This window comes from Aspergillus sydowii, assembly GCF_001890705.1.
Source record: "Aspergillus sydowii CBS 593.65 unplaced genomic scaffold ASPSYscaffold_3, whole genome shotgun sequence".
NCBI classification, from domain to species: Eukaryota; Fungi; Ascomycota; class Eurotiomycetes; order Eurotiales; family Aspergillaceae; genus Aspergillus; species Aspergillus sydowii.
In genome coordinates, this window is record NW_024467861.1 from 724,300 (window position 1) to 750,985 (window position 26,686).

The window sequence follows — 26,686 nt, forward strand, 5'->3', positions numbered from 1 at the left end:
GCAAGTTAATGTTAAATCAACCACGCAACGCCACTAAACTATGAATAGGTACAATAAGTATGGCAATTTAGATTACCCACGTGGCGGCCGAGGGGAACGTACTAGCTAGCCCTGTCTTCCAAGCCCGAGACGCAGCGAGGTACTACCATCTAGTAAAAGCCCGACATACTACGCACTTGCTAGGGCCGATTGAAGGAAAGCCATTACGAGTATTCAAAAATAGCATTTAAATATAGACGTGCTGAAATAGAACTAGTAAACCAGAGGGTGAAGGAATGTACATTACTATCGATGCCGAACTGGTTTGCTCTTAAGGAATACTGTTGATGCGAAAGAAAAAAAAAACATATGAGTACATGCATGTCAAGTCAGGTCAAGTTAAGTACTAGGAATTCCAGACCGTTGTATCAAACGCATTGATAACACAGTTATGACGAACCCTCGCCATCCCATTTGCGTAGATTTGATCCGGAAAGCATGAACAAGGAGATGGGACAGCAAAGTGAGACAAAAACAATGTACCACAAAAAGAAAATGAAATGAGAAAGGGTGTGAAGAAAATAAATGCCAGAATAGAAGTAAGTCCAGTAACCACGCCAATTCGACCGTAACGCCTAGCGGTAATATGTCCCTTTCCGGCCCGCTTTTATTATGTGTATCTGTACCAAGTAACGCCAGAAGACGCGATCACAGTAACCGCGAATTTACTCATCCTGTTCTCGCCTTCTTGGCGCGCTCGTTGCTCTCTCCATCTTTTCGAAGGGGGTATAGATGCATGCCCACCTCCGTTGGAAAGTCGGGATGGAGGAGATTGAACCGGTTCGGGTTGTGTGGAATTCCATCAATTTCCGGCGGAGTTTGCTCAACTAGAAGTTGAATGAGGTTCTTATCGACATGACCCAAATGCTTGTTTTGCATTTTATCCATACGGATCCAATCATCGTCAACTTCCTCATTCATTAGCGGCGGTAGTGGAGGAGCACCGCTGTTGCTAGGCCGAGCGTGGTAGTTGGCTAGGATGTTATACGGGAGATTCGGACGAACAGCTGGCTTATCGGAAAGCTCGGCCAACGGGTTGAGAGCGTGGTTGCCATGCGTCCTGGTCGAACGTGTAGCATGGAAATTCTGGCTCGCGGTTCGCGCCATGTCTGTGGCGGGAGTGCCGTTGTCCTCGGCACCAGTGCCATCCACGCCGGATGCCTCATCCGCATCCGTATTGTTCCCATTAGTTGCCGCACCTGAGGGCTGGTCGGGGCGTTTTGACGTAGAAAAGAAGTGAACAGTTGCAATGTGGGCCTGGTTCGCATGGGCACTAAGTTCCTTCTCTGTAAAGAGAGACTGAATAGAGTATGTCGGCGCAAGTTGTNGTTGGGCTACTTGGGCTTTTGCACGCTCCGCAGGGGTTTCACGGACTGGTGACCCGATATCTTCCTCTGGGGCCTTTCTCTTTCTCTTATTAAGATGATCCGACATGATCCCGTTGCCCAACTCGTCGAGATCCACACGATGGCGAGTATGTCTAGTTTTGCGATTCCCGTGAATTCCTCCGGGGCTAGCGGGGTTGGTGATGCTGAACTGGTTAGGGTGGAGAAGGAGGGCATTGGTATCCGCGATGTCAAGATGCTCTTTTTCTCTCATGAGGCGAGCCCGCTTGCCTGAAAGCGTCTGCACAAGACGCTCGCGGAGGGTTGTCGAGAGATTGTCGTATTCTTCTTCCGCAAAATGCGCGCGAAAGGCATATTCTCGCTGGAATCTTTCGAGATTATTATTATGGCGGTGCTATATCCAAGAATTCAATCAGCTTCTGATTCACCAGATCGACACTCCCGGGCGAGGGGACGGGAAAAGAAAAAGAAGCAAAAAACCTACCACCAACATAGCGAGATCTGCATCTCGGTCTGCCTTGACCTGGTTTACCTCTTGAACAAAGCGAGCATACCACATGCCCGCTAAGCTAGCCATCTCCTTCGCGAATTTGCCGCCTCCAACTGTGTTCTCAATCAGGTGGGCAATTTCATCCGCCGAATCAGGGAGAGGGCCCGGGTTGTAAGGATCAGCATTGTTGATGAGGGTCATATCACACTGAAGAGCGTGCAATTGCTGGCGAAACTGAGTATCACGGTTCTGGCTGAACGAGGCCGTAAGATCGTGAAGGCGCTCTTGTAGCGCGCTGCGTCGCTTGTCCCGCTTCGAGAGCGGCATGCTGGTTGGAGGGCTGGTCGACCGGCCCCTCGAGTGCAAGCCGTTGGACATCATCGGGCCGCCGCTTCCAGTGCCAGGAGAAGGGGGAGCGGGAGAGTAAGCCATGATCTGATTGAGCAGGCTGGTTGCTGAACAGAAGTGTCGTTCGTCAGGCGGGAGGAGGATCCGTAGTCAAGGCGCTTTCTGTGAAAGGGCAGGGAGTAAAAGACGTTATCCGAAGAATAGCGCTACAGCATGGAAAAGAGACAACTGCACATCATACTCGGCCGAAAATGCAGGCAAGAGGAGTATACATGGAGGCACTGGAACACAAGAGGAGGAAAAGCGAGAGGACGTCGAACTGAACAACCATCGGATGGGGCAGAAAGGCCGGGCGGGAGGCCTATCTACTGGAATAGGACTAGCGCTCATCTCTCATTTGAACTCACCGCCCATGTGACGACCACCAGCCAAAGTGAGTTGAACACAAAGCAAAAGGCTAGGAGACCAAGCTTTAATCAGGGGAAATATATAAAGTAAATTCCAGCTGTTTCATAATGGTGTACAATGTACATAGATCAAGTCTATAAAAGCTAGCTATTCATAGTCACCTCGTCTCAAACCAGTGCATCATGATAAACCAAAGCGACAAAACAATACGTAGCGATAGGGTATTTATCCGTGTCCAATGCATGTCAGTAACCCACATTCCCCATGTATTCCATCCTAAACACCAAGAAAACGCCATACCATGAAGATCCCTTTTGTATCGCCAAAAAAAAAAAAAAAAATAAATAAATAAAACTTCTCAAAAACAAATATGCCATGTTGTATGGCTAAGAAGCTGGGGCCGATTTGCACACCGTTTTGCAAATTGCTTAGTGAGATCGGCGAATCACGAAAATGCCGAGTTCAATTCCATCTCGAGGCTCCATCTCATATGGTCGCCTTCGAATACCATCAATAATCTCGCTGAGCAGCATAGCAGACGTCACCTCTTTATTCTCCATACGATGATAGCCGGAGGTGTTTAGTGTCGGCTTAGACCCTGGAAGGCGACGGCTGTTCTGCCAATAGAGGCTGATCACTTCCTTCATTCGGGCCTTATCCTGGTGGATATACCATTCTGACCAAAGTTTTCGGTCAAGTCGAACACTACCTTTGCGAGCATCCACAATGTTGAACCGAGAGGAGGATGAACTCATCGAGTCACAAAGATGGTCGAGATTTTCCCGCATGGTATCGAAATCGTCCATGTGAGCGACCGCGGAAACTTTTCCTAGGTAGCGACCGATCTCTGCTGACAACTCGTTCACTACGACGAGCTGCCGCAGTAAGGGGTCGAGGATGGGCCCTAGATACTGCGACTTGAAAGTCGATGCACCTCGTCGGGTGGGATAGATGAAGAGCAGCGAGCCACCATCAGGTGAAAGCTCACTTAACCGATCGACAAGAAAAGACGGTCGGTGGGAAGAAAAGAGGTCTTTGTATTCTTGAGTTGAGGAGGGGGGGAGGTAACGTTCGAGAACTGAGATATGGACGCTGAATGGGGGGACAATCGGCATTGGGAAATGCGGTGACTTGGCCTGAATTGGGCCTCGAAAGTCGTGGTACGCCGAGACGACGGCCGCGCTGGAAAATACTGCAGTCGGTCTAAAATAGTCGTCGGATGGGGCCAACGAGTGAGGTGTGCTGGGGGGAGAATGAGGGAGGTTCGAAAGGCTGAACTGTTCCGGAACTGCATGGGTGACGTTGATATAAGGAGATTGCCCATGCTGTAAGCGGTGCTGAACTGCCTGCACAATCGAACAGAAGATACTCTCGTTAATCTCGGGACTGGCAGGTTTATCGGTATGGCAATCTGTAGGAGGGCATGGATATGGGAGCATTTGGTAAACAATTTTGGCAGCTTCCCCTCGGGCATTCGAAAACGGCAACGACGACACTGACAAAACATATTAATTCTTGGATCTCTTGCTGGAAGATAACGCAGCCGAACGGAAACTTACAAGTTGCTTGCACACTGTTCTCTAGCCATGAGCTGGGGTCGCAGTCCATGTCACCGCTAGAGGACTGTGGACTTCCACTGGAGCTTGAGGGTGATATATTATCCGATGGGCTGCCCAAAGTATCCGAATGCATTGTTCCAGACGTGGTATCCATGTTGGGACCTTCATCCATGGGCATTAGCCCCGGGTCCCGGTTGATGTGCGATTCAAACAGCAGCATATTGTTCCGAGGGCTCCACGCAATATGATCGTCCTCTTCGGGTGGTGTTGGTGGTAGAGTTGCGGGATAATCGTCCTTGCCCGTCGATTCCCACGGCCGCGGGGAGGACTGGGTGGTTCGAGCCGCCAGCGAACTCGAAGCAGTGGAAATCCGGAGACGTGAGTCGAGAGAGTGTGTACGGAAGTCGGCGGTGCGGTTATGAGATTTTGTGACTGGGCCAGAGGTATCGACAGAGGGAGGATAGAAAGAGGCGCTGCTCCGAGATAGGAAGCGAGAGACAGAAGATGGTTTGGTTAGAAGCGAGCCCTGTGAAGCCCGACGCTTGAGCCTACCCGAGCCTGGGCTCTGCGACAAAGATACTGGAGTTCGTGGACGTTGAGAATTTGTATGTGAAGGTGATAAAGGTCGACGCTGTTGGGTATGATGTTGACTGGACGGTGTCACGATGCCTTGGCGGGATGTGCCGGCTTCTGCGGATGCATCTGATGGAGGATTTGAGGAAAGCGGCGAACGCATGACAGGAGTACTGTTTCGCACTGTTGAGGCAGACAGACAAGGTCCATGACACTGTGGAGAATACATCCAGGGTGCGTCGGATTCAACGGGCGACGACGAGCAGGCAACCGACAGTGGTGAGAAGGTGCCGGAGACGCGGAAGAGCGATGAAACCAGTCGTCGGTCGCTGGTGGATTTTATTCGGGGACGTTAGGCGCAAAACAGGAGGCAGGATGCGAGACGTGCGTTGGATTATGAGACGAATGGAAGAGGGAGGGAGAGGGAGAGGGAGAGGAAGAGACGAGAGGAGTTGAAAAGGGCAGCGGAAGAGATGGTGAGAGAGTGACTGACGATGATACAGAGGGAGACGGTGGAGAAAAGGGAGATTGGAGGAAGGGAGGAGAAAATTGGGAGACAGTCTGAAGGGTCTAGAATATGGGAGGAAAGCGACCATTGAAGGGCAGAGGATTAATGACGCCTGGAAACGATCGTGACCCAAGGAGCGACAGTCAGACGGAGTCTGGCGCAGTCTGGGACCAGTCTGGTTCCCTCGGGCTGCCACTGGTGGTCCTGCGGTCTAGACCGGGCCTCATTGGGAGTCCATGACACGAGTCCCGGCGGCTCCTGCTCTCTTTCTCGCCCTCGCCGATGTCGCGGCGAGCATCTACAACACTGCGGGAGTCAGAGTTCAGTTTCAAGAATCTCACGCTGGGATTCCTCTGCGAGAAAGCGAAGAATCTGCACTAAAATAACCTGCCAGCAGGCAGGGTGAGGCCAGACGCGCGGACTTGTCTAGGCCCCCATAGTGGCTGATCCGGACGCTCCACTGCGGTGACTGTGCTGCCGCTAGGCCGAAACGGGAACACACAGACCTGCCTCGCTCAGCCCCACTCTGGCTGGCTCTGACACTGGCAGTCTGGAACTGGCCAGCGTCTGTTTGATATGGATAGAATATACATAATATTGCTCTGTCTCCCTATCCGATGCCCATATCTTAACCGGACTATGGAGTCTGGAGAATTCCAGATCGAATGGCTTCATTTCGAGTCCTAGTATGGATGTCCCGCGCCAGCACACCTGCATCCAACTTTTCTCCATGGGTATTTGCTTTTTTTTGCGCATACAACAGTGTCGTGTTATCCCTGGCCTCTCCTCCAAAGCAGCAGTCAAATACGGACGTAGATCATGTCCAGCTCCGCCAGTGGACCCCATCGAGCTCTGATTCTGTTCGGTCTTCCATCTTTTTGTCCTACCCGACACATCTTGCAGCTACCCGTGCAATCTCAGCACACAACCTTTCAAACGGAGAATTTAGCCCAATCCAATCACCCCGATACTCATCGAGAGGGGTTTAACTATAAAGGGGGGAGGGAAATAAAGTTCAAAAGCAAGGAAGCAGGGAAAAATGAGATTAAAAATAAAAATAAAAGCACACATAGAAAGTAAATACGTATGACTGCAACTGCCAGGAGAGTCCAGAAACGGGCTGATCATTCTGCGCCACAGCCAGCATCAGCTTTGAGAATTGAGGTACGGTCTCGATCTGGCCAGCCTATTCTCAACTCAATGCGTACTATGGAACGCCCAACGCTGGCATGGCAGCCGTCTCGCATCAGCATCAGCATCGCTTTTGGCGATCGGTGGACGGCCAGTTTGCAGCTATTTCGAGCTGACCGTACTTTGCCTGGCGAAAGTACATCGTTCGAGCCGGCGAGTGTTGACAGGGGACAGGGCTGGCTGTCAGGCTGTGCCGACCGCCATCCTCCTACCTGCCAGCCCATCCCAAGGTTGACTTGTTCAACTTTGTTTCAACTATCAACTCAACCCAGCTCGCACTCCAAGGCATCTGTTCAATCGGGCAGGAAGCGCGACTATCCGCACCAGATCCAAGGCTCTGGAAGCAGTGGGAATTCCCCAACCAACGTCAACCAACAAATAATATCCTTGACGTCGAGACTCACGACGATGCCCGGTTTTCTGCCTTTTTGCCTCCAGCGCCAGCCAATGGTCGGGTCGCCGTGTGAGATATTTCATTGGCGGGGTCGACTCCACCGCCGTTTCCGGCCATCTCAGTCTCAGCCTGTCGAGTGTCGAGGCCTGGCTCGGCCCTGCCCAACTGCCACTGCCGCTCACTTCCGTACCGCTGTCGTCTCCCGCTCAGGGCTGACTTCTCGACACTCCGGATCCGGAATAGTGATGCCTTCCGTGCTTCTTTACTAGCTAAGTGACAAGCATGTACTCTGAAGCTCTGTATCCACCAGCTAAATTCCGCTTAACCAGAACGAACGTGATGCCCTTATCTCAGGGCAACTCCTGTACCTCGACTTCGCAGTTCGCCCTCGAGTCCGCGGACAAGATTTTGGGGGCGGGCACGGGCGGAGAATCCAAGATACCGCATCGGGCAAGATGCAGCACTCGCGCCGCCCACCCCTCCCACCATGATCCCATTCCATCCCACCCGACTCTCCGGACGGGCTGCCTCGTGGTTGTGAGTCGTGACCCGTCAGGAGTCAATCATTCAGTAGTCTCCAAGTTCTGGCTGCTCGGCTGGGAATGAGTCCCGAAATTGTAGCAAATATACATGGAGCAGGAGTTGAATTGCAGGTCTTACGTCTACCGGAATATCGGAGACTCTGGTAGCCGAGATGAATATTTTATCTCAAACGCCGCATTCCATGGTCACGTTGCGGCCGGGGAAGACTTACAGAGTACTCGCTTACGGACACAGCGTAAATAAACAGGGCAGCTGAAAGGCACTTGCAGTCTTAGTGGTGCCATTTCGCTTCGTAACGGTCGTGTAGTTTTGCAGTCGATACTACTCCTGCTGCTCCCCCCACCTCGGGTGCGAGATAGAGTCACTCCGTATCTGCTAGGTTGCACCGCGTACCCCGGTGGATTTACATTGTGAGTTACCTACTGTAGAGCGGAAGAGCTATGCCGCTGCATAAGCGATGTGATGATCTAATTCTAGGGTCTTGCCGTCTGCCGATGGAGTTGGTGCTGGTGCGGGTGCTGGAGCTGGGGCGATTAGGCGATATCCCGTGTCACCCCGCCATTGTGTCTCAGATTAAGTGCAGGATGTTTATCGAAGATCACCGATTCATCCGATCAGGATTCATCGGGATTGTTGTGGATAAGGGTGGTGGGGGGCCTTTTTGTCTAGATCGGACTACAATTTATAGTGATTACTTTCTTTAGAGTTGGAGTTGGAACATGATTTGTGTTGTGTTGCAATTGTTGCTTGTTTGTTGGAGTTATGACGATGTTCTTCTATAACAAGACGGATTATTTTTCCTCGTCTCGCTTTTGGCAAATGCTTCTGACTTTTCATGAAGGTGACGGCATATACCAAGTAAGTCACACTGTAGTCACTGTTTGTTCCAGAACTCCTAGAGACCCACAACAAGTCCGCACGTTTGTGTAATGTTTTGTTGCTGTTTTATTTTGTCTCGTGGTGTTTCGCTTCCTTTCGACTGCGCACGTAATCGCTCTCAACCGCTCAGACGATTGCATCCACCTCAATCTCCACGAGCATTCTCTCGTCCACGAATCCATTTCGCACCACCAGCATTGTCGCCGCTGCTCCGACGCCTGGCTGACCTTTGCGTCCGAGGATTTGTGTGAACCCCTCTCCGACAGCGGTGCAGTCCTCGGGGCGACTGACGAACATTCTCACCCGCACCACGTTCTCAGGCCCCTTGCCGCCGAGGGCTTGGACTGCCTTGATACATTCCTCAAGTGCCACGCGTGTTTGCTGGCGTGCGTCGCCTGGGTAGAGGATTTGCGGGGCGCCAGCTGGGGATGCGGGGTCGACTGCGGTGGTTCCAGACACGAAGACTTGCTGACCATGACGAACCGCTCGATAGTACCCGATTCGCTCCTCGAATGGGGACGGCGTCGAGTAGAACTGTTTATCGACGGAGGTTGAGTTTGGTGCCATAGTTGGTGCGTTGTGCAGGCTTCAGAGATTGAGTCGCTCTTTTGTTGGCCATATTCTCCAACTTATATGCTGGTCCGAGCAGAGTCGATAGGGAATGAGTCATAGGGTGTTAGCCTGTTACTTGGCCCCTATAGACCTCGTATAACCAAAGGTTGACACTAGGAAGAACCTTGGGAATGGTGTGTAATTAGCTCGATGGCCCCCTCGGAAGGAGACATGATCACCGGGATCGGCTCACGAAGTCACTGATCGGCTTCGAGTGTCAGCTTCCCGCCTCGTGTGGAATCTCCGAGGCCGCTCGGCCCAGTGCGACTGCAGGCACCGGTTTGAAGAGAGTTTTGAGCGTTGCTTCGAATCAGTCGCATGGCCAAGGGCCAGCTGTGAGCAATCGGATGCGCCCAGAGGGACCGGATGAGCAGGTAGCGACTGAGTTGCATCACGCTGAAACCGAAAGTTTGCCTTGTACGACGTGGTCGATTGCAAACTGTGTCGGTCTAGAGCTGTTTGGAATTCCAGACATTGCAGCGACAGCAGCTGAACGCCATTGATGAGCGAGCATGCCCGATACTCGATGTCGGGCCAGCAGTCAGCGCCCCAGAATGGATCCTCGCGAACCGCCATTTCAAGCGCCTCAAGCCAGAAAGCAAAGCTAGGCAGCCGTCGACTAGAGTTGAATAGGCCCGGGTTGAGCAAGTCGTCGGACAGCAGACACGCCACGGCAACAAAACGGATGGTGGGTTCTGAATGCAAGACGTGCAGGCCGATGCAGGCGGGGCAACGCTCAGTCATATACCAATCATGCTCCTCACTAAAGATGCAATGCAGCCAAGCATAAGCATCGCGTGCTTCACCTCGGAAGGCTCGCTCTGACTCTGCTGCTTGATGGCCGGGCAACATGCTGACAGCGACGCGAGACGCTTGGTTATGGAGAAGGAATAGGGGGAGGAGGAGGGTGTGTATGATATCACGATGCAGGCGAAACGATTCTTGTTCCTCGTCGGAGCACGAATAGCGGTGGGATGCGCAAAAACTACAAGGCAACCACGCGTCAGTAACATGTCGCATACTCGTGGTAAGTGGTAAAAGGGGACTACAAACGTTGGGGCTTCAGAGCCGAGCTCCTGGCGCCTGAGATTCTCTCTAATTGCTCTAAATGCTTCATTGCGAGCCAGCCGATCGCTCGCAGTCCGCGAAATGCGGAATGGACAAGGGGTAGACATTGTTGCAGCGACGGTCGCAGTTGTCTATACAATGGATGGGGGCGACCGACAGCGTAGAGGATTTAAGAGGGCGACTCGAGTGGGCGGGGAACAACAACTCGAAACAATTGAGTTGACTCGTACGTACTCGGTGACGTTGAGTCCAGATGGCGAGGGCGCAGGGGCCAATCAGCGACACTGGCGATAACGAAGCTTCCAATCTCCCAAGATAGTGACGTTTGACAGGCGCAGAGCCAAGGTTCGCATGGTCTGGACAGGTCAGATTGACTGGGCGGTGCCGGGTAGGGACAGGAAGGACGAAACCCTTGAAGATGAAAGAAGAAGAAATAAAGAGAGGACTTGGAGTAGTATTAAAAGATTGCGCGAGTGCAGAACGCAGCGATGTCACTTTGGGGGACTGAGATGAAAGCGGGCATCTAAGTGGGCGGCGGAGACGGGGCAGGGGGCACATCCACGCAAGCTGCTGTCGATCCTCTTTTGGCACAAAGTCCTGCTCATTTCTATTCGATTATTTGACATTCGTGGTTCTGCCTTGTCGACTGCGACCTGCGACTGTTTGTAACTGGATTCTGTAGTTCTGTGCTCACAATAGTGTCGCTTCCAACGTGGGAATTGTCGGCGTTGTCTCAATGCCCCTCCTGCTCAGGCCCTGCAGACTGCCAGACCGAGAACTCTCGCTCTAGCAGATCGCAATCGAAATTGTTGTCTGAGTGGAGCCGGAAAAGGGTCTCGATCGTTGCCCAGATCCGGCCTGGAAAGCCTGAAAAGCCTGGAAAAGCCCGTGCATGACGATATCTGCCGATTTCAGGAGGAAAAGGGGCCGACCGTCGTTATCGTGACTGGCGAACACTGATTCAGGGTCAGAGCAGATGCAGCAGGTTGATGATGCCCGTTGCGTGTCTTCATCTCGCTGCCCGCTGTTCGAAACCCTCGTGGTCGCAGGGCTGAATCGGATCTTCGTTTTCCCATCAATCTTGTCTTTTTTTCTTCTGGTTTTCTCTGTACAGTAATTTTGTCTCGGCAGTCGGAGTATCCCGAAACTCAACCACCTCATCCCAACTCCAACTGCCACAACTGCCACAGTTCACTGCAATGGCGAATCACAGTGTCCACATTGCGCCTCAAGGGGAACAGCTGGTCCATGTCTTTAACGACACTTGCTGATTGAGTATTATCGACCCATGCAGCATTACCCGCGCCAGAGATCGCATTGTCGTACTGAATGTCACCAATCATTTCCCTCCCCCCTCTATTCGCTACTGCTCCCACTGGAAGCTGGACCTAACCTGAGTTGAGACTGAATCGTTATCATGGTGCAGGCATCAGTTACTGTGGTGGACACTGTCTCGGCTATAATTAGGAAGCTTCTGAAGTTTGGCTTCCGCAACCACATTTCTCGGTGAGGGCAGCCAGCCAAACTCAAGAGTGGATCCTGTACAGAGCACCGGTGATGGCATTTCGCAGCCTTGGTGGATAATCCGTTTGGCTGTCAACCGGATTGATTATATTATTAGGTCACCGCTACGGACAGCTGCCAACTTCCGAGTTCTCATAATAATGTGCGTTACTGTTATCCACTTTGGTAGCGAGCCACTGCGGTCTTGGCTATGCTTTACTACTGAGATACAAGGAGCTTGACGGCAAATACAATCGTTTCCAAATGCAAAGGTAGGACATTTAATAGCCATTGGAAAGTAGCTGTCTCTCATTTCCAAAGACTGCCTTCAAGTGGACGTTTCTGCGGAAGGCAGTTCACAAAGAGTTCATATTTCATAGTCATGCAGTCAATCTACTTTTATCAACGACGCACCCCCCATGCAGCGTCGTCCATGCAAGTGAGATACGAGATATCTGCTAAATTAAGGCTGAATGAAGAACCTCCTTGTTCAGGAACCGACAGAGATTCATTACCCTCCAATGACTCTCACTGAGCGGGTTTGCTGTGAAGTATTCAGCCTTCAAGGATCTTTATAACATGCTCAGCCACTACCAGCTCTGGAGACTATGAATCTCACTTCATATATCCTGCATAATTCGTACATCTGTATGGCCGAAGCTGTTCCATAGCCGGCGTTTTCACTATGACTATAAATTCCGAAGTCAGCACACTGGGTTGTCAAAAGTGAACGCCTTCTCATGTTCACATGTTGAGATCGGACATAAATACAGAGATTAGTACCAAGACACTTTTCATCTCCATCCCACCTTCATCTCTCTGTCCATTTCCTCGAGGTACATTTCAAATTGTACCCACTAGCCTCGCATCCAAGATGCCTTCTCTAACCCTTCTTGCCTCCCTCCTCTCCCTCCTCTCCCTCAACACCGTCGCAGCTCACGAGGCCATCGTCGGCGGACACCCAACTACAGCTGAGAATTACCCCTACCAAGCCAGCCTGGAGCATCTCGGCCAGCACGTCTGCGGCGGTTCGATCCTCAACGAAATGACCATCCTGACAGCCGCCCACTGCACATACGAATACCCCAATAACCTGACCATCCGCGCAGGCACCTCAACCATTGGCCACGGCGGCGGCGTCTACCAGTTGTCCAAAGTCACGCAGCACCCCAATTTTGATCCCGAGACAGGCGACTACGACATCTCGGTCCTAACCCTCAGCAGCGACATCACCCTCGGCCCCTCAGTCCGCCCCATCACACTCAGCTCCGCAACCCTACAGCCCGGTATCAACTGCACAGCTACGGGATGGGGCTTCGACCGTGAAAACGGCAAGGTCTCCGACCAGCTACAAGCCGTCGAACTCGAGACAGTCTCACGGGCAGAATGCCGCAATGACTATCAGGGGATCGTCCCGATCACAGACCGGATGATGTGCACTTATACCCCTGGAAAGGATACCTGCCAGGGCGACAGCGGCGGCCCGCTTGTGTATGGTGGTGTGCAAGTGGGTATCGTTGGGTTTGGACTTGGCTGTGCGAGACCCGGATACCCGGGGGTTTACATGGATGTTGCGAATGAGGAGATTCACCGCTTTATTATGGAGAGTATGAAGAATCTGGGGTCGCTGCAGCCACCTGCGCAGCAGCCGGGCTCGAGTGTCTCTGTGCCATCGAGCACGGCGTTGATACCAAGTTCGACGTCCTCTAGTATGGTATCATCGAGTTCGATACCATCAAGTATGATGCCGTCGAGCACAATGCCGTCAGTTTCAATGCCATTGACTACTACTACTACTACTATGCAGTTGAGTACGGTTCAACCACCAACGCATCAACTGAGCACTGAGCAATTGACTACGCGGCCGAGCACTACGCTGCAATGGACCACACTGCAGACGAGCACCACCTCTCAAGCGGCTGCCCAGCAATCCGGTGGGCAGCAACCAGGTTCCTGCCGCCCTAAAGCTAAGTGATTAAGTGACTGTTGATTATGGGTTTTATTATCTATTGGGGCGCTCAGGTTGCCGAGTTGAAGGCACAGTACAAATTCTTTCAAAAATCTACATTATTATGGATCTGACTGTCAAAAATGCAAAACATATTTATTCTATCTTGCATGCTAATTTTCGTATTTTAATATCGCCTGAGCAGTAAATTTTCTGGTACCAAGTAAGGCTGGTGGCTATTTCCTTCCCATCAGCTGGGATGTCGGAAGTATGCGCAAAGAAAAACAAAAGACGACATGGACGGGACTACACCGAAATACGATTTGTTGATGAAAGAGGGATGTTGAGCCGTAAACTTCAAGGTAAAAAGATGATGTTTACTATATCATAATTAATGCACCAGCGTCCATTTCCGAACCAGGCCAGCCGTACCGTCGCTTCATATCAATTATAACAAATCAGATAAAGACAAAAACGTGAAGTGCAGATCAAACATAAGTTAGAAATCGGGAAAAAGAATGCGGACTGACCGACTCCAACGGGCAGAAAATGATAAAGTACAGACTGATTAGCCGAATGAGGGCTCTGCAATAATGGGTATATGAAAAGAAAATAAACTAGGGCTATAGATATCAAGAAATATATTAGTCTTTCAGAGCCACCCATGGAGTCGCGTAGCTCCATGATGGGTCATTTGTGAGTATTGGGTTTGATCCCGTATCTGGAGACATGCCACGAACTCTGCTCGACCTTTCCTTGCTAGGTTTCCTGTTGCGTTGTTTGGACTTCGTTCTTCGGGGCTCGTGGTCTGACTCGCTGCTGGTATAAGATTCAGTTTCGGAAGAACTTAGATATGTCCCTGGTGTATATTGAAAGGTCGGGCTTAAGAGGCCATTTTCGTCTTGGAAGGAGGCTTTCGTCTGGCGACTTTGGCCGTTTCTTGGGCTTCTTGGAGAAGTAGATGGTGATCGTGACCCTATCCTTGGTACAGCTACTCTATCATCCTGAACGGATGCCACACCGTCCAGGCGCCCTCGGTGACCAGGATGCAGGTCTGACGTGCAGCAGAGTGTAACCTTGTCCTCAGTCTTTTTGATTGAAAAAGCGAATAGCTGCTCTACTTGGAAGGCAGAGGGACGATTTCCTGGGTCTCTGCTGATCATGCCTCGCGACATTGCGAGCATTCGTCGGACAGCTTGGAATACGGGGTCTTTGCGCTTCTTTGCATCACTATCAAGAAGAGTAATCCACGAGCTCACTTGGCCAATGTTCCGGTCCAGGTGAAAGGAACAATCTGCAACGCCACCACCACGACCCGCTGTGCGGTTTTTTGCACCACGATGGCTGGCGAACGCGGATATCTTTCGCTTGCACAAGTATGTAAGAATATCCAAAAATATGGCACCGAGGGAAAAGATATCGGAGGCTTCAGGATCGGTTTGCCGAGACTGCCATATCTGGACCAATGCTCCGCCACTAGTATGCGCAGTGGGCACCCCGACGGAGTTGAAAATCATGGACCCCCGCTCTTCCGAAGACCCTGAAGAGCTAGAAGGAGTTATAGATGGAGTGTATAGTATGGGTCGTTTTATCGAGATGCCGCGCCTATGGATGCTCCCATTACTAGAACCCGAGGAAGAAGAAAGCCCCATGGAATATCGAGAAGATGGGTCTTTCTGGCCAACATGGATAACAGTACCATGAGAAGCGACAGACTCTGGAGGTGGGCTCAGTGCCTCTGGATCTGATATGTGCAGTCCCTTCAAGCGAGCTAGGCTCAACCCACCTGGACGTTCGCCCGCCTTACGACCAGAACGTCCTCCCGACGGGAGTGTGCTGCTCGTAGGGCCGTTGCTCTGGACACTAATAGAGCGCACCCACCTTTCAGGTGGACCATATTGGTAGGACTCAACATCATCCACCTTTACTGGTGGAAGTAAGGTGTCCAGAGCTTCGAATTGACCAATGAAGACTTTAAAGTCTGCGTCAATCAGAATATTAGATGGGCGAATAAGGCCATGAACTTGGCCATGGGCATGCAACCAGGATAGTCCATGGGCAAGGCAGTGTGGCCAATTGATTAATATTTCTCGACGTCGTTCTTTTGCGAGCTTTTTGAATGACTGAGGCGTATCGGTCAGGAAAGACATGAGGTTTCTTTCATATACTCCCGAGAAGAGGATGCAAATAGTGTTGTCGGCGAAGTATGATGCGTAAATGGAGTAAACATGTTCATGGGCCAATCTTCTCAGGGATCGAATCTCTTCGAGAACTTCCTCTTCGTCGAAGAAATGTGGTGCGCCGCCGATGGTCACTTGGGTCCGCAAATAGATCTTGCAGGCCGCCCCGGCCAGGACGACTCTCTCGACGCCCTCTCTCATCAATACAGTGCCTGTCTCCAATACCTCGATGGGAATGCCTTCGTTCTCGGTATACTTGACATGCTCGCCTTCGCCAATTCCCCTGACAACAAAACGCCATTGGGCGAGGAAAAACTTGGAATCTAGTTCAGAATTTGGATCCTGAGCAGAAAGTTGCAGCCGGTCAACACTATGGGCAGCAATTGGAAGATCTTGATCGTCAAAGGACTCATCCACCAGATGAAAAATTCGCCCGGGAATACCAATGTCAAGTAAAATAAGAAACAGCCTTCCTGCTTTGGCAAGGATCCAGTCGAGGTAGGTCTCGCTCGTCAGGCCCTCACCCCAAGGTAGGGGGGCAACAAGACGGGGTAATGTGCTTGGAGGAAGGTGCTTGAAGACAAAATCAGGACAGATAGTCGTCTTGACGCGGTCCTCGGGCCACCAGACAGAAGTCAAGACAGACATGCTGAACTCCGCGGAGGAACCCGAAACAACGAAGCACGGAAATGGTATGGAGATTCAGGGCGTCCTAGGAACATTTCTATGCAAGGTTAACAAAGAAGGGAGGAATATAAAGACGCAATAAATACATGCGTAAGCGTCAGCTATTAATGAGACCAGAGAAATACCTATGTAGGAGTAGTATGTCTCTGAATGGGTAGACACGAAGCGGCTTATCTTGTGGTTCGAGACAGAGAGGCCACCATCTCTCAGGCACATCAATAGTTGCAATGAAGGGTTAAGTTCTGTGACCGCGAGGGGGATTGGCCAAGAAGGATTGAAATGATTTCATGGTCATGGGCGAAAGTGAGAGAGATCCTCGGCGTGGCAACGGCGCGGCCAAGCGTCGAGAAGGAATGAAGACCGTTAGAGGCGCGATAGATCAGAAAGACAATGCAGCATAGCGCGTGCATAATTGGACAGGAAACATTGGCAGCGACAATCAAATGGAATACAATGAAGGGCAAGCTGATAAGACGATAATTGCATTCTTGTGATTGACAGAAGTGAGAACTGAGGTGACTGGTCATCCTGGCCCAATCGGGAAATATGCTTATCAGTTGACAGTTGACTATCGCTTTTCCGTAAAATGCGCTGATAAGCCGTTTCCCGTCGTCCATTCTCTGTCTTGCCCAGTCGAAAATCGCTGACTCGATGTTGAATCCTTCAGCGAGCTCGTACTTGAGGTCTGCGGAGGCCCCTTTCTGGCAATGTCGCTGTGATTGGATTCTAACTGCTGCCCTCTTAGTTCCCAGCTCCCAGGCCACATGTGAAGCGCTGTCAACCGTTGAGCTATGTTCTTATCTCTTGCACCGGAGCCCGCCGTACTCATCAATCTGCTGGGTCGAACCAGGGCCCGGGGACAGGGCGCTGGCGTGCCGTGGAGTCGTCCGATAATGAAGTCTTTGGGTTTGGCAGCCAAGTCGAAGGGTGGCTTGGGTACTACACTAGGGAACCCTGGTGATTCCTGGCTATTGTCCAGGCTAACCACTTTTGTTTCGCTCAGGAATGATGCTTGACCAGTCACCGTCCTGTAGACAAACTGTGCGTCAAGGGCGCTTTCGTCGCATCACTCCATTAACACTGGGGAACGCAGTACCCCATACTGCTATCTCCCGATCTGCCAGCACAGACACACCAACAATCAAAAGCCCACAAAATAAACAAGCAGGTGTCCTGGGTTTCCGAATTCACGGAAATTGGGCTTTTAGGCAGTTCAGGCTCATATTCCAAGCCCCATCTGTGTCCTTCAGCAGTCGCTGATAAGACTAGTGCCTAAAACGCCTAGTTGTATTTACCTACCACCCAAGCTTTCCGCGAATCCCGCGCGGAATAACAGGTCAGATACACAATTTCTTGAACTGGTGCTCTCGATTACCTACTATTGAATCCATATCTGGTACTCCGAGCCATGGAGACAGCACCGCTCATGGTAGGAAGACAAGTGGGAACACATTTCTTGGTTGACAGCAGTTCTTCGATCATGAGGCTTAAGCTGAGACGCATGCACAGGCATACTTACATCTGTGGGCAGGAATCTCTTTACTTAGAGTACTAGTAATTTGGTGGACCGAGTCAAACCATGCATGGTGAGCTAATGATATTGGGTCCATGTGCCGATATACAGTATTCACATCGTTAAGGTCCAAATAATCCCATTCTCCCTTGCACCAAGTACCGTTGGTTGGATGGTCCCCATCTACCTTGTTCTATTTGTCAGTGACTTCTTTCATTTTGGTTCTTGGGGTGTCCCGAACTTGTATAGGGTGGGTGGGAACTCTTCACGGACCCTCTATTTCCCACCTTGTTCGTCTCATTTTTCTACGAGATAAGCTGCACCCCACCGGGATTGAAACTCCCTTCTACCTGCACTGACCAGGTCCAGATCCGTTCTCTGCTCCCTTCTTAGCATCTTATCATGCCGACAGCTTACCCAGCTCATCCTCCGGTTCAGCCCAGTTTAGTTTCTTCCCTTTAGTTTCCCTAGTCGCACCGGCAGGCTCGCCGTTCGTTGTCCCGGAGTCAGTCGTTGCGGCTGCTCATGCGGTTGACCTTGCTCTGAGCGCCTTCGGTTTCGATCCCAGGCTTTGCGAAAGTGGTTCTGTTCGTCGCCGATCTGTTTCGCACGATTGTTGAGAAACCCTTCGTGTGCTTCCTTTTCTTCGCTCAATTCTTCAATCTGTTTCTGTCAGTGTCTTTCATCTTTCTTTCCCAGCTTGCTGGATTATTTCGAGCGATAGTGCTGAGCTGACTCCGATTTCGAAGACGCAGTGACCTGTGTATCCGACTGCGTCCCTACTTGTCTGTTCTATAGCAAAAGAAGGAACCGCGCCAGCGGGCGAGAGAAAACTCACACATTTCAGCCAAATTTCCTGCTCCGAACTCCATGCTTTCTGACACCTCGCCAGCTCAGCTCGTGCATGTACAAGCTGCTCTTCCTGCTCCATGGTCCATCGGCTGCTCGCCTGATCTTTGACGCCATCCCAGCTGACTAGTCTCTTCCTCTTCCTAGTAGCAGCAGAGGCAGATGTGCTAATGCCCACAAGGTCGACACCTCCATCGAACTCAATCTCTGATTCAACATCAGATTCATATTGCACCCGGACTGTGCGAGGGACACTGGCGTATAACCCTTCGTCGAGGTCTTCTCCGGCGTCTGTATCCTTCCCTTTCACGTTCATTCGCTTTGCCTTGAGAAAAGAAATCGGAAGACGAAACACATACTTGGACTTGACGCGTTGGCTGACTCCCATTTTCACTCTCCCTTACCTAAACTCCAGCAGTATAGAAGTATATATAAGGAGGAAGAACGGCGAGGTAAACAAGTATGTGTGCCTATCCGCAGGTAGGCCTCTTATATTTAGAAAGATGGGGTCTGGCGAACATGAGGAAGCCCGAATGAAGTTCATGTTTATATACCCAACCAGCCCATCCATCATCCATCTCCGCGCATCAATACCATCGAAGGTTTGCCGCGCCATCCTCAGAAATACCCAACATGGATCTATTTTCCAGTCCGACACCCGATAATCCATCCATTAATAAGAGCGTTACTTCCTATCCTTGCCGCCACAAGCGTTCCGACAAATATCCAAAAGTCAAAGCGCCGAACCCCATGTGCCGCATAAGACCCGTCTTTCCAGTCTCCACACCGCAACCAAGATCACCGTAAAGCCGCGGGGAAACGCTTTTCTTCTTTCTGTAGACAGTTCTAGAGTCTAGACTCTAGAACCCCCTCATCTCGTCAGCGCTGGCCACTGTGTGTGGCTGCTTTGGCCCTTGGAAACCTGCAAGATGCAGGCTCCGAGTGCCCCAGTCTGGACTAAAATGGAACACTAACACAAGTCTGACGCTAGCAGTCTAGCACGAGACCAGCTTCGCCGAGTTAAGGCGCCAAGGGCGGGGAGGAAAATGGGCTTGCACGTTTCTTAGCCACGGGGGCAAACCCTTTTGGGTCCCGCGTCAAGGGCCTGGAACGGGGGCCGGAACTGATCCGCAGGGTTTGTCAACGTGGCGGTTGGAGAGTTGATCTGGTGCAGGGGAATCCATAGACTACTTTGTATTCTAGGTACTGCACAGATACGGTGAAGACACAGTGACGTTGTGACCTGCTTGAAGAACCCGGAGGAAGCGCGTCACGGGCTTGGGGTTATGCAACCCTGATCTCCGGTATCAACCATACTGACCACACCTTATACTCGTCGTAAAAAAACGACTGTTAGGTACACAGACGGCCATGGCAATTGGTAAAAAATAAATACTCTGTATGAACAGCTGGAGAAAGAAGGAATTAGAAAAAAAGAGAAAAAGCAAAAAGAAGGAAAATTAGTTGGGCAGCTGATTCTGCTAAGCAAGCCCCAGCATCCAATCAAAGTTCCACCTCCAGAAAAGAAATAATAACATGGACCCTTCCAAGAGGTTGCTTCAGGTCAAAGTCTTCAAGAGAAAATGATCGTTGATCATCCAACCGCTTTAAATGACAAAGATACACTCTAACAACTATGCAAAAGGCAACCAAAGTCAGCCAAACACCATCCGCGTCCAGGTTCGCCAGCACCAGAACGACCCGACTAAATGTGCATAAGGGGGAAAGTGTCAAAAAAAGAAAAAAGGAAAGAAAAAAAAAAAAAAGCTGGACATCACTTCATATGCAATAAACACTAAGCCCTACCCACTGCCATGCAAACCAAAGCAATCAGCCTCGCTGGATAATACTCCTGGGCTTCGAACGCGAAGGCCTCAGGTCGTGGGCATTCTTCCTGTCTTCTCTGATTTGCTCGCCGATGATGACGCTGACCAGTCGGCGATGCAAATCAGCGTCTGACCAGCCGACCCATCCCGTGCCTCCGGACTTCAGGTCCTCTGCGGCTAATTCCTGCCTGAATCGGTACACGATGGCAAACTGCAGCTCCGTGACCGGCACCCCGTAGGTGTTGTCTGACGTCCAGATATAGTCACCAATAATGCCAGAGTGAGAAGAACTAGAGTGGTAAGTGAAACTCTCGGGGGATTGTTTAGCGAGGCGGTATAGACGTCGGAGGAGCGCGTAGTGTGCGTTTGAGAAGTAGCCAGACGTTTCGAGACGCGCTAGTTTCTCTGGCGACTTCTCTGGCGACTTCTCTGCCGCCATTGGTTTTGGTTCTTTCTTCGGCGCTGCTGAAGTACGTTTGGCCTTGGGTTGAGGACTGGGAGCCCAAATTTGATCAACCTCCGATTCCGAAAGGGCATCGGGCTGCGGCTGTCGGATTTTCCTCGAGTTATCTTCGTCCCGAGAGTCCACAGAATATTGTTCTTCCTCTTCCTCCTCATCTTTTTCATCCTCCTTGTCCTGCTCCTCCTGCTCCTCCTGTTCTGAGTGTTGTGATTGCTCTTCAATCGGACTTGGTTCTTTCCAGTTCGACTGATTAGTCGGCGGGCTTGAATGCTTATTCTGGGGACTTGAGTTTTGGAGCGGAGCCTTCAGCCAAGCGGGCGTGAGATTTGTAAACCTTTCATACCAGGATGTTGCTTGGCCGCCCCTATTGGCAGGTGCTGGATTCTTGGGCGTCAACGTCTCTTCATGCTCGGGTGGCTCATCGCCTGCATCATCCGAAATGCTAGCATTATCAGCGAAATCTGACGGGTAACGTTGCATCTCACTTTCATGTCTGGTGGTCGGATCAATTTGGAAGGTCTCATCTTCCAGATATTTCTCTGGGCTGAAGTCCAGATAATCTGCTGGCTCTTCTACTTCTTTCAGCTGACCCAGGTCATCCTCGTATCTTTCCACATGGTTTTGACGATGAGATGCCGCAGACGATAGCATGTTGTGCTGCGGGGAATGTGTCTGAGCAGAGCTCAACGGACTACTCTTCCCATAATAGTAACGGGCACGATTTGGCGTGTCCTCCGCGCGGAGCAGAGCAGATATATCGACTTCCTGTTCTCGTAGTTCACGGACGCGCGATTGACCCAAGGAAGGCATCTTGCCCTGCCCATCTATCCAGTGTGCGGGAGAAAAAGACATGCTGTAACCCCGGTCCGCAGGAGTTGAGCCACCTTTCCGAGGACTTGACTGTACTTCATCCTGAGGGTCTAGCATAGATTCTCGACCCGAATTTCCTTCATATTTAGCTTGGACCTGCCAAATATCCTCATATCCATCGTCCTCATCAACATCAGGGTCATAACCCGGCCCCTCCTCATTGGCGTAGTCCTCTTCCACCACGTCCAAATGTTGATCTTCGTCCAGTCTCGGAATTCGGGTACTTTGGCTAGCAACGTAGTCCGCTCTACCCTTCTCAACGTCGAAATTTTCCTCGTCTGCCACTCGCTGGTGTTCTCCTTTTCGATTCGGCATCCAAAGACTTCGGTCATCATCATAATCACTCCGCTGTTCCTGGTTGTCGTAATTATCTTCTTCCAGCCCACCCTGTTCCTCTCCCTCTTCCTTTCTTGGTTCTTGTGGACTTTGGCGAGGATTGTAGATGTCTTCTTCCTCCTCATTTTCGTAGTCGTCCTCTTGCACCTCCTCTTGGTGATCCTTATTCCACCTTGACATCCACTGACTTTGGTTCGCATCGGGCCCCTCGTCCTCCTCTAACTCCCTTTGATGTTGCTTTCCTTCCTGCTCTAGCTCTCGATGGTTTTGGTTATCATCATAAATCTCCCTTTCCTCTTGGTTATCGTAGTCGTCATCTTGCACCTCCGCGTGACGCTTTCTGTTCCATTGTGACATTAACGGAGTTAGGTCCGCGACATCCCTCTCGCCTGCGTTGGTATTCGGCGTACCAACATCGCTATCGATGACTATGACTTGACTTGAATTCGCCATTTGTATTGTACGGCTGACTGCGTCCCTTTCTCTCTGCCATTCCGCAAATCGCTGCTTCATATCCGTATCCGGGGAAGAGGAGACTGGAGAAGGATCGGCTGCACCATCATATTGTCGATTTGGAGTTTTGGACACTTCACGCTTAGTGTATTCTAAATTATTATCAGCATGGTCTTCCTCATTTTCTAGTTCTTCCGCAAACAAAGCCCGCCGTTGCGGACTCCTAAGCTCCATCATCTTTCGCCTGATTGCAAGTACTTGCCCAAGTCCTAGAGCTGCTCCCAGGACCCGTTGTGATTCTGGATTCAAGTCACTGAATATTACTTCTAGCCGTTGTCTAGGCGCCATGTAGTCAGGAACGGCATTTCCTGGACTGTATGGAGGATTGGAGTGGCTAAGAACGCGTTCGAGAGCGATTCCAGCCCTGACTAACTTGGCAAGGCGGAGCAAAGGCTTACGCTGGGGTGCTTGGGATAACCATTTGGTGGGTATAGGAGAAACTGGTATCCGTTTCGCAGCTGAAGACCGGATACTGCCCCGAGGCTGAGGGGAATCAAAATGCCGCTCTGAAGACAGCCCTGGGCCGGGGCTTGGACTGGGAGGAGATGCTTCCTCGGTTTGGTGTTCCGGAATGTTCGTTTTCCGCCTCAGAACGCCGTTTGTTTCCCGTTCGATGAATGGTTTGAGAGCACCCTTGGCTAGCTTCGGATTACTTCTCAGTCCATGCTGTTGGGCTGAGGGTAATGTATCTAACGAGACCATGCTGAAACCTTCGCTCTCTATAATAGAGTCGAACTCTCTGTGTTCGTTTGTAGGATCGCTAGAACGAATTGCGCTCGGCTTGGAAGAGCTCACGGATGGTTCACGGGGAAATTGGTTGCGTCCTGGCTGTTCATTGTCTTTCAGAGACGCCGAAGCCGGTGTCGAGTACGTACGGTGGTGTGGCATTGGCGTATGGCCCGCATATATACTATTCTCGGGAGATACGGTTGGAAGTTCGCGGGTTGGCGATGGCATTTTGGAGGGAGTTGAATGTAACTCATCATCTCCCTGCTGGTAATTAAAGCGGTCTATCGCATCACCATTGGGAGTATCGTACGTCGGTTCGATACTAGGTTGCGGGTTAGGATCCTCAGTAGGCGGGCCGGGTTCCCCGGACTCGGTATGGGCAGGGGCATCAAAAGGTATACCCAACTGCTCATTGTCGTAAACCCCATCCTCGGAATCTGCGTCACCAGCCAGGTTCAGTGGACTCCAGCTGTGTCTTTCCAGCTCCGTGCCAGCCGGAGCAGGATCCACCATCTGCACATCGCCCTCAGGTTGTTCGTTATACTCGATGTCATTGTTCTCGGCGTTGGTATCTGATTCTGGTTTATGCTTCCTTGGCCGACCCCTCCGCCTCTTCTGTTCACTGTTCGCTGGGCCCGGAGTGTTACCGGGACTCCCAGCAACCGGAGTCGTATCGGGGGCGCCAGACTTTCTGGGGCGGCCTCTTCTTCTGGGTGTCTGCTCCGAGCTATCCTTCAACGGGATCTTTGTAGTGGTTGTTCTTTGTTTGGGCCGTTTACGCGACGGGCTGCCTTGGTTTTCCTGTTCGTCTTGTGTTGCCTCAAGCGTGACGCGAATCCGCCAGGGACTGACATTTCCGTCAGCATCTACCTTGTCGGGAGAAGCAGAGCGCCGGCCATCCAAATTCCTTGTTGGCGAGCCTGGGAGCACAATATCGTCAAAGCGGATCGAATGTGCACTCTTCGCAGGACTAAGGCTAATGCGCGACCGTTTCCGTTTCGCTGCGCCAGGGGTCTGGAGGATGCGACGGTTTGCGGGCGACATGAGGCTGCTTTGACGACCGGAGAATGGTCTGAATGGCGAAGAAATCAAGTAGTCGGCATCGCCAGGCGGCGCAAGAATGTCCGGGGAGGAGCTTTCGCTATGGGTGGAATGAGAAGCGAACATTGAATGCAGCTGGGAGGGAGACCAGAGCGACCGAGAATGAGCCTGCCAATGTGAGTTCAAGCGCGTCAACAAGCCAATCCAAAACACGTCATTATCCTGTATCCGCAAGCAAAAGGACAGAAGAATATAAGCAATTGAAATATACAAGCAACAACTGATCGCACGTAGCGGGGGAGACTAGCTGGAGCAGCGAAAGACGGAATAAACACGTATACCCGATCGGGAAGGTGAGAGACAAGGCCGCCTCAGGCACACAGGTATTATGTCAGCGGTCATATGATGGTCATGCGATGCCGCTTCCCTGGTTGGGACTAGTCTATATCCTAATTACAGTGGACAATACGCTCCATCCCACCCTCAGACTCTCAGACTCTCGGAGTCCCAGAGTGCAGTCTGCCAGTCACGCAGCAAACAGTCGACGGTTGTCTTTGGGGGCCAGAGCCCAACGGTCAGACGGTCACGGCCCGGTGAGCTGCAAAGTTAATGCGATTGCACTCTCGCGACCTCATTTACGGAGCGCACATCACTGCCCAGAGTGGTATACTTCCGGAGGCAGCTTACGTCGTTGGTCAGGCATCCTTCTCCTGCGAGGCTCTTCGGGCCAATTGACGGAGATTCGCTTTGTTCCCCCGCCCTTTCTCCGCACGATGAGGTGACATCCGCCGGAGATTCATTCCTTGCACTGGGTGGACTGGTCCGATCCCCAATCCACGATTCAGTCGCGCAGCAGTCCATGGTCATTCCCGGGGAAACTATAAAGGAGAAAGCTTCCCCGGCAATGCCCTCGCCCTCGCAGCTGAGGTTCCTGGTCTGTCCCGCGCGTTTCTCTCCTCGCGTCGCCCTTTTCTATTGCTACGTCTTTGTCGGAGTGTCTGCGCTCCTAACATACATTATGTATTTCAAACACTCCACGCCGGCCTTCTTGTTTGGGCTTCTGGCCTCGTCCCAGGATGTCGTTGCGTTACCCCAGGCCAGTACAACGCACCAGCCCCCAAGCGCAGACCCTTACAAGGTCTACACCATCAGCGCCAACAATATAACCGCCAAATTAATCCCCCACGGCGCGCGTCTAACTTCATTGCTTGTTCCCGACCGCGACGGGGCCCCTCAGGATGTTGTTGTAGGCTACGACGACACGACCAAATACGGCGCCGACACGAACTTCTTCGGCGCTGTCGTCGGCCGCTATGCCAACCGCATCAAGAACGGCACCTTCACCATCGACGACAACGAGTACCACATCCCCAAAAATGAGAATGACGGCCTTGACACTCTTCACGGCGGTGACATTGGCTATGACCAGCGCAACTGGACCGTAACTGCCCAGACCAACTCCTCGATCACTTTCTCTTTCTACGACAAAGCCCTGCAGGGCTTTCCCGGTGACGTGCTCACCCACGCAACATACACCGTCGACAACGACAACCCTACGGGCTCCCCACAACTCACCACCAAACTTGTGTCTCTCGCCCTGACCGAGACAACTCCCATCATGGCCGCTAACCACATCTACTGGAACCTCAACGGCTTCCGCGATGCCAACGTCCTCGACGACGTCACTCTCCACCTGCCTCTCAGCTCCCGCTTCATTGCCACAGACGGCATCCTCATCCCCAACGGCAAAATTTCCACCGTGGACGCCTATGATGGCTCTCCAGACTTCACCTCGCCGAAACTTGTCGGCAAGGACATTGATTCCGCCGTCGGCCTCTGCGGCACTGACTGCACAGGCTACGACAACTGCTTTATCGTCGACAGGCCAACAGGGTACGCCGCCGACGCGCTCATCCCAGCCGTCCATATGTCCTCCAAGAATACAGGTATCACCCTCGATGTCACAACAAACACCCCCGCGATCCAAATCTACAGTTGCAATGGGCAAGACGGGTCCGACCCCGTTAAGCCATCACAAATCCAGCGCGTCAAGGACGCGGGTTTCAATGGGCCCACCACCCTCGACAAGAACGCTTGCGTTGTTATCGAAACCGAGGGGTGGATTGATGGCATCAACCAGCCTGGTTGGGGTCAGACCGACAACCAGATCTTTAGCCCGGGAGGCTTGCCCGCCGTTAATTTGGCGGTTTATAAGTTTGGAACGGCCTAAACTCCGGATTTAATCGGGCCGTAATGTAGGATTGCTTCGT

General features: G+C 51.6%; 10 protein-coding genes across 10 annotated transcripts; 3 read left to right on the plus strand and 7 right to left on the minus strand.

The window, feature by feature from the left end:
* Positions 1–708: 708 nt before the first annotated feature.
* Positions 709–2,307, minus strand: ASPSYDRAFT_56129 (Sds3 domain-containing protein; the record flags this gene model as incomplete). Its single annotated transcript, XM_040849158.1, has 2 exons — positions 709–1,779; positions 1,870–2,307. 2 exons carry the CDS (start codon positions 2,305–2,307, stop codon positions 709–711), a joined length of 1,509 nt encoding a protein of 502 aa, XP_040704395.1.
* A 752-nt stretch (positions 2,308–3,059) lies between these two features.
* Positions 3,060–4,992, minus strand: ASPSYDRAFT_56130 (uncharacterized protein; the record flags this gene model as incomplete). The annotated part of the gene is made up of 2 exons (XM_040849159.1): positions 3,060–4,126; positions 4,191–4,992. 2 exons carry the CDS (start codon positions 4,990–4,992, stop codon positions 3,060–3,062), a joined length of 1,869 nt encoding a protein of 622 aa, XP_040704396.1.
* Positions 4,993–5,934: 942 nt separating this feature from the next.
* ASPSYDRAFT_744024 (uncharacterized protein) lies at positions 5,935–7,500 on the plus strand. Its single transcript, XM_040850773.1, has 2 exons — positions 5,935–7,136; positions 7,186–7,500. Exon 1 carries the CDS (start codon positions 6,358–6,360, stop codon positions 7,123–7,125), a length of 768 nt encoding a protein of 255 aa, XP_040704397.1. The 5' UTR covers positions 5,935–6,357; the 3' UTR covers positions 7,126–7,136; positions 7,186–7,500.
* A 904-nt stretch (positions 7,501–8,404) lies between these two features.
* ASPSYDRAFT_56131 (uncharacterized protein) lies at positions 8,405–10,065 on the minus strand (the record flags this gene model as incomplete). The annotated part of the gene is made up of 3 exons (XM_040849160.1): positions 8,405–8,864; positions 9,084–9,875; positions 9,944–10,065. The coding sequence occupies 3 exons, from the start codon at positions 10,063–10,065 to the stop codon at positions 8,405–8,407; spliced, it is 1,374 nt and encodes a 457-aa protein (XP_040704398.1).
* Positions 10,066–12,359: 2,294 nt separating this feature from the next.
* ASPSYDRAFT_121615 (serine protease) lies at positions 12,360–13,025 on the plus strand (the record flags this gene model as incomplete). Its single annotated transcript, XM_040840423.1, has 1 exon — positions 12,360–13,025. A coding segment is annotated over one exon (666 nt), but the record flags the coding sequence as incomplete, so codon positions are not given.
* Positions 13,026–14,240: 1,215 nt separating this feature from the next.
* Positions 14,241–16,237, minus strand: ASPSYDRAFT_56132 (protein kinase domain-containing protein; the record flags this gene model as incomplete). Its single annotated transcript, XM_040849161.1, has 2 exons — positions 14,241–14,390; positions 14,531–16,237. 2 exons carry the CDS (start codon positions 16,235–16,237, stop codon positions 14,241–14,243), a joined length of 1,857 nt encoding a protein of 618 aa, XP_040704400.1.
* A 171-nt stretch (positions 16,238–16,408) lies between these two features.
* On the minus strand, positions 16,409–17,112 carry ASPSYDRAFT_743436 (uncharacterized protein). The gene is made up of 2 exons (XM_040850772.1): positions 17,102–17,112; positions 16,409–17,050 (listed from the first exon to the last, which is right to left on the minus strand). Exon 2 carries the CDS (start codon positions 16,891–16,893, stop codon positions 16,492–16,494), a length of 402 nt encoding a protein of 133 aa, XP_040704401.1. The 5' UTR covers positions 16,894–17,050; positions 17,102–17,112; the 3' UTR covers positions 16,409–16,491.
* A 1,515-nt stretch (positions 17,113–18,627) lies between these two features.
* On the minus strand, positions 18,628–19,026 carry ASPSYDRAFT_119505 (uncharacterized protein; the record flags this gene model as incomplete). The annotated part of the gene is made up of 1 exon (XM_040840400.1): positions 18,628–19,026. A coding segment is annotated over one exon (399 nt), but the record flags the coding sequence as incomplete, so codon positions are not given.
* Positions 19,027–20,468: 1,442 nt separating this feature from the next.
* On the minus strand, positions 20,469–24,542 carry ASPSYDRAFT_147513 (putative AT DNA binding protein; the record flags this gene model as incomplete). The annotated part of the gene is made up of 3 exons (XM_040841725.1): positions 20,469–20,876; positions 20,982–22,085; positions 22,512–24,542. 3 exons carry the CDS (start codon positions 24,540–24,542, stop codon positions 20,469–20,471), a joined length of 3,543 nt encoding a protein of 1,180 aa, XP_040704403.1.
* A 778-nt stretch (positions 24,543–25,320) lies between these two features.
* ASPSYDRAFT_146860 (aldose epimerase family protein) lies at positions 25,321–26,646 on the plus strand (the record flags this gene model as incomplete). Its single annotated transcript, XM_040841655.1, has 1 exon — positions 25,321–26,646. One exon carries the CDS (start codon positions 25,321–25,323, stop codon positions 26,644–26,646), a length of 1,326 nt encoding a protein of 441 aa, XP_040704404.1.
* Positions 26,647–26,686: the final 40 nt, after the last annotated feature.